We start from the raw sequence: 15239 nt of genomic DNA, 5'->3' as shown, positions 1-15239 counted from the left end.
AAACGAATTTATCTCACCGAGTTTCACTGAGTAAAACGTTTGAGTCAGCAGCCATTTTGACAGCTAGCAGACGACGCAAATGAAGCGTGTTACTTCCCTTTACCTAATGCATTGGATAAAAATCGGTTAATGTGTTTTCTTATTTTGAAACTATGCCTATGCGAGATAAGAAGGTCACCCAAGCAGGTATTCCGATTGATATCTCAGCGAGCGACACGGAAAATAATTGCCAGCTGCTCAACCAATCAGAAGCTAGTATTTTAATGTAAGGAGGTATGGTGCTATTTGCACGATTCAGTGCCAATGCGCATGAATAGAAACATGATGAAATAAGCCGTCGGTGGCTGCTTAATGGACTTTTTTTGTATAATGTAACAATTGCGTCAGTGTTAAGTTTCTAGTGCATCATGTGACTCTACAGCCCCTGGTAAAGTCATTGCAGTGTAGATCTCGGGCGTTCTAGGACGATATACATTGCTGTGGTATAATCACATTTGATACGAACAAATATACTCAGAAAAGTTTCGCCAATCATGACAAATTATTTGATGATAGATGTTGGATACGACGGGTAAGTACAGTGCTTGATGTTTGTATTCTGAGTGTCAATATGTTTTCAATGTAATACAATTATATAGGGACTGCCACCTTAGCCCGAAATGTAGTGTGTTCTTAGTTAAGAAGTGTACACTTTACTCTGATCGCAAAAAAACAGAGCACTGACTATGTACAATCCACAAAGTACATCAAATCTTTGGAAGGCATTTAGAAGTGATACTCATAAGGAAGTGAATTGAATTCACCTGATGCAGGAACAAGCATACGTTGTGTTCCTCATAATAAGGATGTTGACATCCATTAATTGTCTTCCTCATAAAGTACATTATGATGATAGGGAAACGACAGTTCTCCACCAGGAAAAAAGGAGCCGACTTGGGCCGCGCGTCCAGCCGTGGTGACGTCGAGCGAAAACTAGGTCGCCGGTTGGCTGCGAGAACGGTGTGTTTCGATGCATTGTGTTCCGACTGTAGGCGAGAACGGTGTGTTACGAGGCGTTGTGTTAACGTTCCGTCTGTAGGCGAAAACGGCGTGTTACGAGGCGTTGTGTTCCGGTTGTAGGCGAGAACGGTGTGTTACGAGGCGTTGTGTTCTGGTTGTAGGCGAAAATGGTGTGTTACGAGGCGTTGTGTTCCGGCTGAAGGCGAGAACGGTATATTACGGGGCGTTGTGTTCCGGTTGTAGGCGAGAACGGTGTGTTACGAGGCGTTGTGTTCCGGTTGAAGGCGAGAACGGTATGTTACGGGGCGTTGTGTTCCGGCTCTAGGGGAGAACGGTGTGTTACGAGGCGTTGTGTTCCGGCTGAAGGCGAGAACGTTATATTACGGGGCGTTGTGTTCCGACTGTAGGCGAGAACGGTGTGTTACGAGGCGTTGTGTTCCGGTTGTAGGCGAGAACGGTGTGTTACGAGGCGTTGTGTTCCGGTTGTAGGCGAGAACGGTGTGATCCGAGACGTTGTGTTCCGGCTGGAGGCGAGAACGGTGTGTTACGAGGCGTTGTATTCCGGTTGAAGGCGAGAACGGTGTGTTACGGGGCGTTGTGTTCCGGCTGAAGTCGAGAACGGTGTGATCCGAGACGTTGTGTTCCGGCTGTAGGCGAGAACGGTGTGTTACGAGGCGTTGTGTTCCGGCTGAAGGCGAGAACGGTATGTTACGAGGCGTTGTGTTCCGGCTGTAGGCGAGAACGGTATGTTACGAGGCGTTGTGCATTAGCGGTGGTTGTGGTACAGATTAGTGGGACTTGGACCAGAGATAAAGTTTATTTGCCCCAACACATCAAACGATGTTTTACAATCATAAATACAAGTAGATTTACTTCACGAAAGGAATAAGTTTACCATGTATAACAATGTATGACACTGTACATGGTTACTCTGATGAAATGACAGGATCCTCTGCTTAATGGAATGGATCAAAACATGAAGCAAACACAGTTTTGTCAGATTATGCTCCTTTTATAAAAAGCAGAACATCTAACAGAAAAGAAATGTTAAAACGAAAAAAAATGATACATATATTTGGTTTAATGTTTATTTTTGCGACACTATGTATACATATTATAAGATTGTGCCATACTTGCCTGATGCAGTCACAAACCCTAGTATTGCCATTTGACTTGAATCTCTTTTCTCAACCACCAGAAGAGTTTGTCTCCAATTAACATAATGATGACATTTCAAAAGGTAATGTTTAACTGTTCAAGCGTATGTTCACTGCATTTGTCACACGAAGGGGATAACTCCTCACTGTAGAGTTGGAGCCGAGTGTGTGTTTGGCCGATTTCGGGCTCATAATTATTTTGAATAAGATGCATGTACATTATACAGACAAACGTTATACATGTACACAGTTATGTTTCCCTTATTAAATACAGATGGATTAGATATATGTCTCTACCTTAAGTCACATATACGACTTTCGAAGCGTCATTAACCCGTAACCCCATTAGGACAATAGAAATGAAATGCGTTGTAAATATTATTTAAAAACAACTCGTTTCTAATAATTACTTTCGATCAAACTGTCTTCGGGAATTAAATTTAATGCTAAAGTGCTTGTAAAATAAAGTTTAACTTTCCCACCAGGGGAGACTAGATATCCGATTGTAATATAGGCTCAGGCAGGAATATACATATTTATATAACAATTCTCTATCCTTTTAAACTGTATGGTTAACAATTGTGCGTTCTGATGTGAGTTATTTAGATATCTACAACATATTTACACAGACAATGAGTCACACACACACACACACACACACACACACACACACACACACACACACACACACACACATACACCCCACCGATATATTGCCATGATCTGCCACGTGCTTTCGGCGTGATGGCCATATACAACTGAATATGGAAGTAGATCGATCAATTACATTTTACGCAAAATTCTGGGGATTGTTTTAAAATCACCTACGTCTAGACCTGTACAGTTAAATTATGTTTTAAGGAAATAGTGAGAAAAGTTCAACATTCCTTCCCAATTGTAGCAGATATCACATGCGGCCCCAAAAGAATAGTGGTCAAGAGAGGATATTGCTTTACCGCGAGAAATCGATAAAGCCATGGAGCGATAAAGCGATAAAGCCATGGAGCGATAAAGCGAGAAAGCCATGGAGCGATAAAGCGAGAAAGCGATGTCCCCACTCGTCCACCATAGGTTGAGAACATTTCCATGGTTGACAGAAATTGCTTACGATTATAGAAAAGATTTTGTTACTGTTATTTAAACTTGCGTCTTACATAATACACGTTGCTTGCAAATTACCCACAATATGAAAACTGGAAAATAACGATATAACAACTGACTCAGTGAGGATGCAAATCTTTCAGAGCAAATGTCTTTTGGCGTTAGACATGTGAAATCTTTGTTACATATATGGAGGTTTGACACGCTTGTCTTTATTCAAATAAATTGACATAAGAGATTATTAATCAACATTCCACATATCGCATTGTGTTTAACATTATTTAGATATTAAGTATAACATATGTTTTGTTATTTTCAGGATCTGACGAAATGTCCTCCCCATTCAAGTTAATGCTTATTTTTTGCCTCTGTTGTTTTTTCTCACCGGCACATGGTAAGTTTTTGCTTCTGGAAATAAAACTTATGAATGGAAACGAGTCAGGAATCCTAGAAGTGACTTTGTCGCGTTGTCATATTGTTGCGTTGTCACCCTTACAAAAACAAGCACTGTTACCAAGGGGCCACAATGCGACATCCTTCAATGTCACAATGGTTTAAAAAGCGTGACAATGTGACAATTCGATCAACTGATAATGTCACATTATCGTGTTGTCGCCCTTTTGAATTGATGGTGTGCCCGTGTTGTTCTTTTTTATGAGTATATCTACCCTACTATCACAGCTTACATTTGTATTGTATATTTAGTACGAACACGATAGGATTTAAGCCCTTAGAAACAGTATAGACCTAATGTTAGTAAACAGTTTTACTGTTGAGCCATATGTAGATGAACTGACAATTTCCACCTTCAAGACTGGCTTTGCTCAAAATAGATGTTAGTCACATCCGTTGTATATTGAATTTCAAATTTTAGATGAATACACCTCGGGATGAAACAATGTCACAACAATTATTAAAATACGCAAACATACGTCTGGAAAGGAGCTAAGTCTGTGGGTTAAATGGTTGTCGGTTATCTGAAGTTTGATGTATTTAGTAAAAAGACAAAGCAAATACCAATATTGTGCCATATGGTCATAATTTGCGTGGGGGGTGGGGGGATCTGATGGTCACAATGTAGGGACACTATCAATATGGCATTATGATTCGATGTTGTAACAGCTATAACCCCATCGTTTGTCGTCTCTACAAAGCTCAATTATATATGTGTGTGAAATAAAATACTCGTTTGCTCTCATGCACGGATGTGCACTCTCTTTCACCGACCACTCAGGCGTACAAGCTCACACAGGAATATCGTTCGTATTTCTTCACTTTACTTTTGGTTACTGTTTGTATGGTTGGTCAGGAAGTCAATGTCGTATTCAAAGGAAGACTCGTGCACAATTGTGTGTCATGAATAACCGGAAAAGGGTTACAACATAAGGTACAACAACTTTATAAAGGCCGACGAGTGCCGATGATGATTACCAAAGAAAACGTTACATTTGTAACTATCATCTACACAGTATTTTATATATGTATGCGAGACCACAGTGCCAAACGTATGCTAATAACATATAGTACTGGTTATATCTATTTATAGACCCGTGAAGACCCGGGATAGAATAGGTCTTCAGAAACACATTCTTGCCGTACAAGGCGACTATGCTCGTCGTAATAGGCATCTAAAGGGATCGGGTGCTCAGGCTCGCTGACTTCTTTTTTTTAAAATAATTTTATTTCAAATCAGTAGACATATCTGTAACATTGGTACATGCGGTATTTACATGTAGTAATTCATAGAATCTTAAAACATGATCAGATATGGGTAAGTACATCTGTTGATTAACTGAGAAATTATAATAAGAAGGCTGATAATTCCTTCCATTTTCTGTCAAATTTTTCATTGCGATGAATTTTTCTATTTTACATACATCTTTCAATATTTTTATGAAAAAAGGAAAGCATAATGGAGTTTTCTTTACTGGTGAATGTATTTTTTGCAAGAAGAATTATGTGGTTGAATAGGTAGTTGTTTTTGTTGTAGCAAAATAACTTATCCAGAATGGTAATATGATTTATCATTTGCAAGTTTCGAGTTTAGATACATTTCAATTTCTAACCAAAATTCCTTTACAAAAACACATTCTACATACACATGGTATTAGTTTTCAAATTCAGAGACACAAAATCAGTTTATATCATCATCTATTAACTTCCTTTTTTTCATAATTCCTTTTTGGTGTATAGAGCTCTATATATAAATCTGTACTTGAAATCTATTAGTTTACCATCATTGGTACACAATCTACAATTAGAGAAAACGTTATTCCATAAAATGCTTTGATTAAGTTCATTTCCCCATTTATCAGAGATAATCACAAATCAGAGGAAAGTTAGTTGTAGTTATACGTTTATCATAAAATATTCTGGAGCCCTTTGTTCTTATCAAAAAGTCTCTCAAAATGTTATTAATAAAAAAGTTAGCTATGATAGAAGATCTGCCATTTATTGCTTTGTTCCATGATTTAGGGATATTTAGCATTATGCTGTTGTAGTCAATTCACCAGTTGGTTGATGCATGTCATCGTATCCCAATTGTGTGGATCCATGCTAATGATGTCAATCACTGGATTGTCTGGACCAGACTCGATTATCGACAGACCGCCGAGATGTAGCTTGAATATTGCTGAACAAGGCGTTACAACAAACGAACACACAAATAAAAACATATATTTATAGGTACTACAAACCTGTTAAGAGACAGTTAATTGTGATTTGCAAATTTGTTTTTAACATCGTGAAGGAGCTATTTGAATTTGAATTCCAACAATGCAGACATCAGCAGCCTTTAGGTGACATTTAAACTGTTAACTATATAACCAGGTGAGCTACAGTGCCGTGGCACTGAGTTTAACAATACCCCGAACTTTCCAGGTTAGACTGTACTGGTTATGAGCCGAGAGTTGGTTTTGTTTCTGGAAAAAACATGCAAGACAAACCCAAAACTATCTTCATTCTTATGAAATTGTTGTTTTCTTGTTTCAGACTTTCATTTTTTACTTCCTTAATTATAACATTTCCGCGAAAAGAATATGCAAAAATTCTGATAGAATATTGAACTATTTTACTGAGTATGTATATTAGAAATGACTAGTTCCTTTACGTGCTGCTCACTTGTGTACATTCGCATGTTAGATTTTAATTGCTTACTTAATGCTTAACTTGGTTGTTTGGGGCTTGTGTTAATACATCTTACAACTTTAGTATTTACGCCAACTCTTACAAAATACATGTTGACAGTAGATAACATTTAAGAACTATCCCCCCTCACCCCCTCATTTGATGACGTCACAAGTGCACCTAGTAACCCCACGTGACTGATGACGTCACATAAGCTTGACCTGGAGGGTGGGGGGTGTTGTCAACGTCATTGCCTCATTAATATGCAGAATAACTCATTAATGTGCAAATGTATGCATGACGTCACAGGTCAATTAGGTTAATAAAGGGTCAACTGATCAGATGCAATCATGCAATGAATGACTTGACCATTTGTTAACCGTAGAACATGGGATAGTAATGAATGTCCCTATATGGACATGATACTACGACCGGGGGTTGGGTTGGGTCTTGACTCACGCGGAATGGAATGTCATTGTGAGACCATTTTGGCGCGAGAACATGTGGTAAACATTTGAACCTTTTGCGTTGAAGACATTTCTCTGTGGGCATTCGGTAGCGGGCTATGTGTGGTAATATTAAAAAGCCCAGGAACAGGTTAATGTAGAAAGATCTCCCGATATTCAATTACATTCATTAAGGGTCAACTGACCGGAAGCAATCATGCAATTAATTACTTGACCATTCGTTAAACGTAGAACAACACGTGTCTAAAAAACAAGATGGCGGACGTTGCCATGAACGCTCACGGGTGTCACGTGTCCTCGGTTTGAATCTCGCGCCTGACCTACAAGTCAGTTCTATGGGGCCCCATTCCACAAAGCGATATGAGACTAAGTTGATCCGCAAGTGCATTAAGTCATTTATAGTCAAATATAATCATGACGTCACAGGTCAGAAAGGCTAATGAGAGGTCTGTTGTTCCAATGCACGAATGCAGTGTGTTAATGAGTCCTTTCATTAAGTGAGAACACAGCGTAGTAATGAGTGTCCCTATTTGGAAGTGGCTACTACGAGGTTCAAATGTGATTCACGGGGAAAGGAATGTCATTGTTAGACATATGCCATTGACGCATGTATTTCGCGTAGTAATGACTGTCACATGTGGCAAAGAGGGGTGTGAGTTGAATTTCCATAGAAACCACATGTCCAGTTCTTAACTCTTCTAGTGTTACCTATTATAAGTTCCTTTTAACAAACAGTTGCCATGACAACTTTATAAAAAAATAAGGGTTAACAGTGTTGACTCCTAGCTAGAGGTCAGCTCGGAGAAATATAGAGTCGGTATCGTGAAACCCGTGTGTTGAAGACTGTAATGTATGCCAGTCTGGTATATGACGTTTTAATACTGTAAAATTCTATTCTTTTTTCTAAAAGATGTTTGAGTTCAAAATGTCGGTTCAGTTTCCTATTTCAATGGAAAAAATACTCGTTTAACCTATACCCAGAATCATTTTCATGAGAAAAAATAGAGTGAAATAACGTAGTTTAGTAGATAACTTCTAAGAGATAAGATTACTTGAGCATTCATTAACAAAGAACAATGGATAGTAATGAATATCCTTATATGGAAACTTAGGTCACCAATCCCTCATTAATATGCAAGATAACTCATTAATGTGTAAATGTATAAGTGATGTATCAGGTTAATTAGATGAATACAGGGTCAACTGACCAGATGCAATTTACTTCCATTAACAAAGAACAATGGATAGTAATGAATATCCTCATATGGAAACTTGACATCGCACGCGAAATGGAATGTTATTGCGACTGAATTTTGCCGCCTTTTTGCACCTTTTCTCCATGCTCATTCGGGGGGCTGCGTCTGCTGAGATAAGAGTGTGATCTATGTCAATATGCGTTATAAAACTCAACGGTAGTGTTGAGTGACTGACATTTTCACTCTAACCTTGCTGACAATACTGAAGACGGAATGAATGAGGAGAATGGAGGCGACGTGCTGCTGTGTCAGAGTCAGTCTTAGGTGAGTAATAATTTTAATCTAAATATTTTTACAAATTATTTACTGATAAGTAATTAGTTACATTGAAATCTTTTTTCTTTCTTTCTCATCTGTCTACCTCTAATGCATATTTGTGTAAAGCATTTTTGTAATGTTATGTATGCATTTGTTCACCATGCTTTTCACAAAATAATTCATATTATTTAACAGTTAAACTTAAAACAGATTCTTATTTTACTAATCCATTTGTAGAGTTTAATACCCAACAGAAATCAGATATAATCCTACTTCTTTTTTTGTTGTTGTTGATAAAACATCACTCGTTAAACATTTTACAAAGCAAGAAACAGAATATTCAAAGTGATTTCACAGACTATACTTTGTTTTGCGAGCAGCGCACAACTTTTGGGTACATGCTATGGCATTGCGATACCTGGTTGTAGATGTTATAGTCTGTTTCTGCATGATGTATGCATTTGTATGAAAAAAAATCTTGATTGAGTTTATTATCTTATCAATTTCAACGAATTCTCTTTAGGAAAAAAAAGTACATGTACAAATTCAATGTTCCCTTTGTTCCAGGATGTGTACACCACAAATGGCATCCCATTGAAGAACCATCATAATGAAGAGACATGTGCCACCTATGTGCTGTTTAATAAAGTCAGACATCGATCAATGTATTCTTATATTGTCTTTTTTATCTCTTTTTACAAAACAGTTACGATTAATCTTAAGGTTTTAAAAAGGTGATCCTAGAATAGTGTTAGTTAACCATTGTCATGGTAAATTTCTATGACTCGAGATAAAGTTAGAATATTCTGAATTTAGCATGATTAGCTTTTTAAAACCTTAAGATTAATCGTTTGGTGTATTGTGTCCTCTGTCAGTGGTCAGGAAGATAACCCGATGATCAATTCAACGCAAGCTTCACCAAGTACATATTCGCTGGGGAGTCACGTGATCACCTTCTTTACAACGCTCAATGGGCATAGTAATATTTCCATATTTAGTTAGTGTACTATGTACACAGTTGACGACGCATCTAACAGTAGATCATATTGCTTATATGGTAACAAGTGAGGTTTATTGTACAACACTCCGAATGAGTTGGTATATGTTATACACATAACACCTTGTTTTGTCCGTGTCGCTGTTTTGTGAAATACTGACTAGAGAGCCTCCTGAAATTGAAGTCACCACATGCCATTTATCGTGAGCCTGCTTATGAATGGAGGGGGTTGGTTAACCAGAGCTCCACTCCGTTGTAGAAAGTTCACATATGGTATGAGTTACTATACACATGCTATTCAATAAAGGCATGATGAATACTAAGAACATCAGGATCTACATATTATAATACCGCGATAGCTAGCTAACGGAATGGTCTTTACCTGATAACTTGGAAGTCAATTTGATAATTATTGGAAATTAATTGTGAACATGGGGTGTTAGCTGGAAACTTCACCACTGTGTGTTATAACAAAATCAAGTGGGAAACATGATATTCGGTGGGAGAATACAGTGTTTTGCACGAGAAATTAAAGTCGGAGAGAGGATGTCTTCCAAAGTATGTGTCTATTATGCCTGATTCAGAGTATTTGTAATTACAGGAGAAACCAACGAACGACTATTTCACGAGTTGAAATTCGAGCATTTTACTTCAAACACTGCCCGAATGCATCTGACCCTTGACCTACTTACAGTATGAGTGTATATTCGTGTTAATTTGCAGTTATAAGAATAATTTTCGTTAATTGTGTTTATGTCTAATATCTTCCAAAGAGTATGTAGAAGTCAGGAGATCATCTCAGCAACATGTGCATGATTTTCATATGCATCTTTCCCTAGTTTAGTTATCGAATAGCACTTGTACATCCGTACATACTTTTTGGGATTTTTTAATAAATATATCCATTTCGAATTTGAACGAAAAGACTAATGCGAGTTCGTCTGCAAGTCGGAAAATTTAAAAAAAGTGTTATACATTGTATTTTACTAAATCAAAATTTCTTAAGTTTATTGATACCAATTATTGTATATTTTTTTCTATTATTTCACCATGTCACATCACAGCGTTCATTACCTTTAACTCAAAACCTCTTGCAGCGAATATCACAAGATTAATTGACTGTTTTGTATCAGGTTGGGTATATGTTAAAAAACAAACAAAATGACAATACACTCACATCAAGAATATTTATTCGTTGCGTGTATACAAACGTGATTAAACAATCATATTTAACACTAAACCGTTTTACAAAGATTCCAATTTTCTAAAGTCTCCGGGCACGCAAGATTCTCATTTAAATATAGTTAAAAAAGTTTAACCCCTTGAGTGCCAAGCTGGACATTTGTTCGTTTTAACAATCAAATTTCAGCCTAAATAGGCTATTGAAAACCTATCCTGTGACAATTTGTTGAAAAGAGCTCCTTTTTTGTAAGTGCTGACGTCAGAGCACCTCGAATGAAGTTGGATAGATCTATGATGTGAATCTGTACAGAGGGGCGGTCGGATAGCTGATTGGTTAAAGCGTTCGCTCGTCACGCCGAAGACCCGGGTTCGATTCCCGACATGGGTACAATGTGTGAAGCCCATTTATGGTGTCCCCCGCCATGATATTGATGGAATATTGCTAAAAGCGGCTTAAAACCATACTCACTCACTCACTGTAGGTTCACAGTTCTCGTTGAATTGAAGTGTTAACAGTGTAGTTTTACTATAGACAAGTTCGTGTTAGTAACTGTATGATACTAAAAAAAACAAAAAACAAAATAACCACAAGCAAACTGTCGTGTGATCGGCTTGTAGAGATAATTGCTTTCCAGAGGCATATTGACCATATGTATGACATCATAGAAATATGAATTAAAACAACAACAAAATATAAACTGTAATGAGGCTTTTATTAACAGCACAGGGTGTTGTCCTAACAAGTGTAGAGTTCGAGTGATTTCAACGATTTACAAAATGATTAAAAACCTTGACGGTTCAATGATTTTAGAAAAGTTTTAAGTGTTTAATCTCGACATGAAATACACCACTCAGATGCACCTGATGGAGACGACCATCTTTGTGACTTTTATAGATGTTTGCGTCCCGGAGGTCCCAACTTGACCGGTCTCCTGATGTATACGACCGGCGTTTCTTTGACGCCAGGGAGCTGTCATTTAGAGAAATCTGTTTTGACTTAATGACAGGTCCTGTTTTCAATACATGGATAAGTCCAAATCTTTTTCCTTTACCTCGACTCGGTGACCGATTCTTCCGTGTCATTGCTTTGGGTAACACAAAATCTCAACTGAAGGATTGTAAAACGAGAACAAAGTTTTTATTCTTGCTCGCTCTGCTCGTCATCGCCATCATCGGCGGCTGAGATAGATTCAGTGTCACTATCTGCTCCAGGTATGTCTACACGAGTCAGAATGTCTTTCATCACAGTTTTCGTGAAACGAGCGATCTTGTTTTTGATAATAGATTGATCAGTGCCAGGATCCATATCGCTCAGGCTGTCTAGGATGGAAATAGAGGCGCCTGTCTAAAATATTGGGAGAACTCTATGACACTTTTGAGACTGTCGGTCAATTCGCTGTCCCATATCTGTTTCATTTTTCTGTCAATCCATTCTTCTGTTCGACCCTGTTGTCTGTACTTTTTCCTCTTGAGTTTCATCGCGTCATGCTTGATGTTGTACACACGATTCGAGATGCGTTGTAAACCAACATTTTGCCACTCCTCCGCATCCACTTCGGCGTTTGGCGGCTTCCAGCGATGACGTTTGACAGCGAGACCTCCACCTTTCTGTTCAGGAAGTCGTTCCTCATCGTCGTCGCCGTTGTCGTCACTCTCGTATCTGAGACATTTTCTTTTGCATTTCAAGTTGTTGTTTGCTGGACACCATGATCTAATATGTCGCTGTAGATCGTGCATATTGTCTATCAATACGCCGCAGTCAGTACACGCAGTGGCCATGGTAAAAGGTCCTGTGTTGTCACTCGAGATGGATGCTGTTTCAACGTCGTCGTCGTCAGAGCTTAGAGACCTTTCTTTGGAAATTGAAGTGTGATCAGCACGAATGTCAGGAGCTGTCTGCACGTCTAATGCTAGAGAGACATCTTTTACCCGCTGTTGTTGTTGTTGTTGTGAAGCACTGTGATCAGGTTGATTGTCGCTGGTTGTCAAGACGTTGACATGTAATCTATTCTTCTCACTTGTACCGGGTTTGAGATCCACTGCAAGGTGTCCATAAGGGGTTTCAACAGCCCTTTCATAAAGAGTCATAAATTTACCAATGTCTTCAGGAAATATTCTTCTGGCGAATAACTTCACCTGCTGTCTGTCCACTGGCGAATTGAAAAGTGTGACATAATGAGAATTTAGAGCAATGTCCCTAGATTCCTTACCTCTCGGGAAGAGGTTTTGCAATAGCAAAAAGATAATGACATTTTTGTGGTGGGAGGTTTTTGTAAACAGACGGGAAATCCGATTGTCATTCTTTGCTTCAGACAAAAAGTCATCCAACACCATCATGTTCTGATTACGGGCATCAAAGAAGTTTTCATCTTCGAGATTGTAAGGTATTCCTTTCACAAACCGTACTTGAGGTAAAGTTTGAAGAATGCTATCGTAAAGCGGTTGCCACACAGTATAACACCAGACAATACAGTCGGGCAGGGGTTGAACGAATCCACGACGTAATAGGTTGAAGACAAACACCGACTTTCCGCATCCACTGGGTCCAACAACGATGCTATTGGAGGGTATAAGGAACTTGAATCGTCCGTGTCGCTGGTGTTCCCGAGATGAAAGCAAACGTGGAGATATTTCCTGATGAGGAGGAGGAGGGTGTTTATCGGGAGGAGGAGGAGTAGGAGGAGTAAGGTGTTTATCCAGAGGAGGAAGAAGAGAAGGCGAGTCTTGAGTTGATCTATGCACCTGCTTCTGATGTCTCTGTAGATTATCTTTTCGCGCAAAACTCTTGCCACAGTCTGGACAGTTGGTAACCTCCATAGTGAACAAATACAAGTGCGTGATAAGAGGGTCTGAACCATTCTTTAATACCCTTCACCCATGCAATGCTTCAAGACAGCTTGGGTTCATTTCACAGCAGCTTTTTATTTTCGACACAGGTTTCCTGAGGAGTAGGAGGAGGAGGAGGAGGAGGAAGAGGAGGTGTTGGTTGTGGTGGAGGGTGTTTATCCAGAGGAGGAGGAGGAGGAGGAGGGTGTTTATCCAGAGGAGGAGGAGAAGGAGGAGGAGGGTGTTTATCCAGAGGAGGAGGAGGAGGAGGAGGAGGGTGTTTATCCAGAGAAGGAGGGGGAGGAGGAGGAGGGTGTTTATCCAGAGGAGGAGGAGGAGGAGGAGGGTGTTTATCCAGAGGAGGAGGAGGAGGAGGGTGTTTATCCAGAGGAGGAGAGGAGGAGGAGGAGGAGGAGGGTGTTTATCCAGAGGAGGAGGAGGAGGAGGAGGAGGAGGAGGGTGTTTATCCAGAGGAGGAGGAGGAGGAGGAGGAGGGTGTTTATCCAGAGGAGGAGGAGGAGGAGGAGGAGGAGGAGGGTGTTTATCCAGAGGAGGAGGAGGAGGAGGAGGAGGGTGTTTATCCAGAGGAGGAGAGGAGGAGGAGGAGGGTGTTTATGCAGAGGAGGAGGAGGAGGAGGAGGAGGAGGGTGTTTATCCAGAGGAGGAGGAGGAGGGTGTTTATCCAGAGGAGGAGGAGGAGGAGGAGGAGGAGGAGGGTGTTTATCCAGAGGAGGAGGAGGAGGAGGAGGAGGAGGAGGAGGAGGGTGTTTATCCAGAGGAGGAGGAGGAGGAGGAGAAGGAGGGTGTTTATCCAGAGGAGGAGGAGGAGGATTAGGAGGGTGTTTATCCAGAGGAGGAGGAGGAGGAGGAGGGTGTTTATCCAGAGGAGGAGGAGGAGGAGGGTGTTTATCCAGAGGAGGAGAGGAGGAGGAGGAGGAGGAGGGTGTTTATCCAGAGGAGGAGGAGGAGGAGGAGGAGGAGGAGGGTGTTTATCCAGAGGAGGAGGAGGAGGAGGAGGAGGGTGTTTATGCAGAGGAGGAGGAGGAGGAGGAGGAGGAGGAGGGTGTTTATCCAGAGGAGGAGGAGGGTGTTTATCCAGAGGAGGAGGAGGAGGAGGAGGAGGAGGAGGAGGAGGGTGTTTATCCAGAGGAGGAGGAGGAGGAGGAGGGTGTTTATCCAGAGGAGGAGGATGAGGAGGAGGAGGAGGAGGGTGTTTATCCAGACGAGGAGGAGGAGGAGGAGGGTGTTTATCCAGAGGAGGAAGAAGAGAAGGCGAGTCTTGAGTTGACCTGTGCACCTGCTTCTGATGTCTCTGTAGATTATCTTTCGCGTAAAACTCTTGTCTCAGTCTGGACAGGTGGTAACCTCCATAGTGATCAAATACAAGTGCGCGATGAGAGGGTCTGAAGCATTCTTTTATTTCCTTCAGCCATGCGACGCTTCAAGGCAGGTCGGATTCGTTTCACAACAGCCTTTACTTTCGACACGGGTTGCATTTTCAGTATAGTCATTTTCGCTTTCTTGGTTGTCATCTTTTTTTTTCTTAGATGCAACCAGTCTCTTCGGCGACCCCTTTGATGCCATTGATTTTCTCCGACATGTTTTTCTCGACTTGGTCTTGCTATGCTTTGTGAAAATGACTGTAGGTCCAAATATATCCTCTGAAACGCTCTTCATTTTGAAAACGGACGTCTTATCTGTCAGCAAGGTTAGAGTGAAAATGTCAGTCACTCAACACGACCGTTGAGTTTTATAACACATATTGACATAGATCACACTCTTATTCCTGGGCTGATAATCTCAGCAGACGCAGCCCCCCGAATGAGCATGGAGAAAAGGTGCAAAAAGGCGGCAAAATTCAGTCGCAATA

General features: G+C 40.3%; 1 protein-coding gene across 7 annotated transcripts in view; it reads left to right on the top strand.

Annotated features, from left to right (window-relative positions):
• The first annotated feature begins 323 nt into the window (after positions 1 to 323).
• Positions 324 to 15239, top strand: part of LOC124152911 — a 38089-nt gene continuing 23173 nt past the window's right edge. For 4 of the 7 annotated variants that reach the window (XM_048382592.1, XM_048382591.1, XM_048382590.1 and 1 more), the window contains exons 1-2: positions 325 to 571; positions 3577 to 3651. In XM_048382592.1, coding sequence (XP_048238549.1) covers positions 556 to 571; positions 3577 to 3651 — 91 coding nt within the window. In that variant the 5' untranslated portion in view covers positions 325 to 555. Of the gene's footprint in view, positions 572 to 3576; positions 3652 to 15239 lie in introns of all 7 variants that reach the window. The other 3 variants (XM_048382594.1, XM_048382593.1, XM_046525993.2) reach the window with 1 other exon arrangement.

This window comes from Haliotis rufescens, unplaced genomic scaffold, assembly GCF_023055435.1.
Source record: "Haliotis rufescens isolate VD_foot unplaced genomic scaffold, xgHalRufe1.0.p SCAF_4, whole genome shotgun sequence".
NCBI classification, from domain to species: Eukaryota; Metazoa; Mollusca; class Gastropoda; order Lepetellida; family Haliotidae; genus Haliotis; species Haliotis rufescens.
The sequence above is the reverse complement of the archived record's forward strand: the minus strand, read 5'-3'. Positions and strand labels throughout refer to the sequence as shown.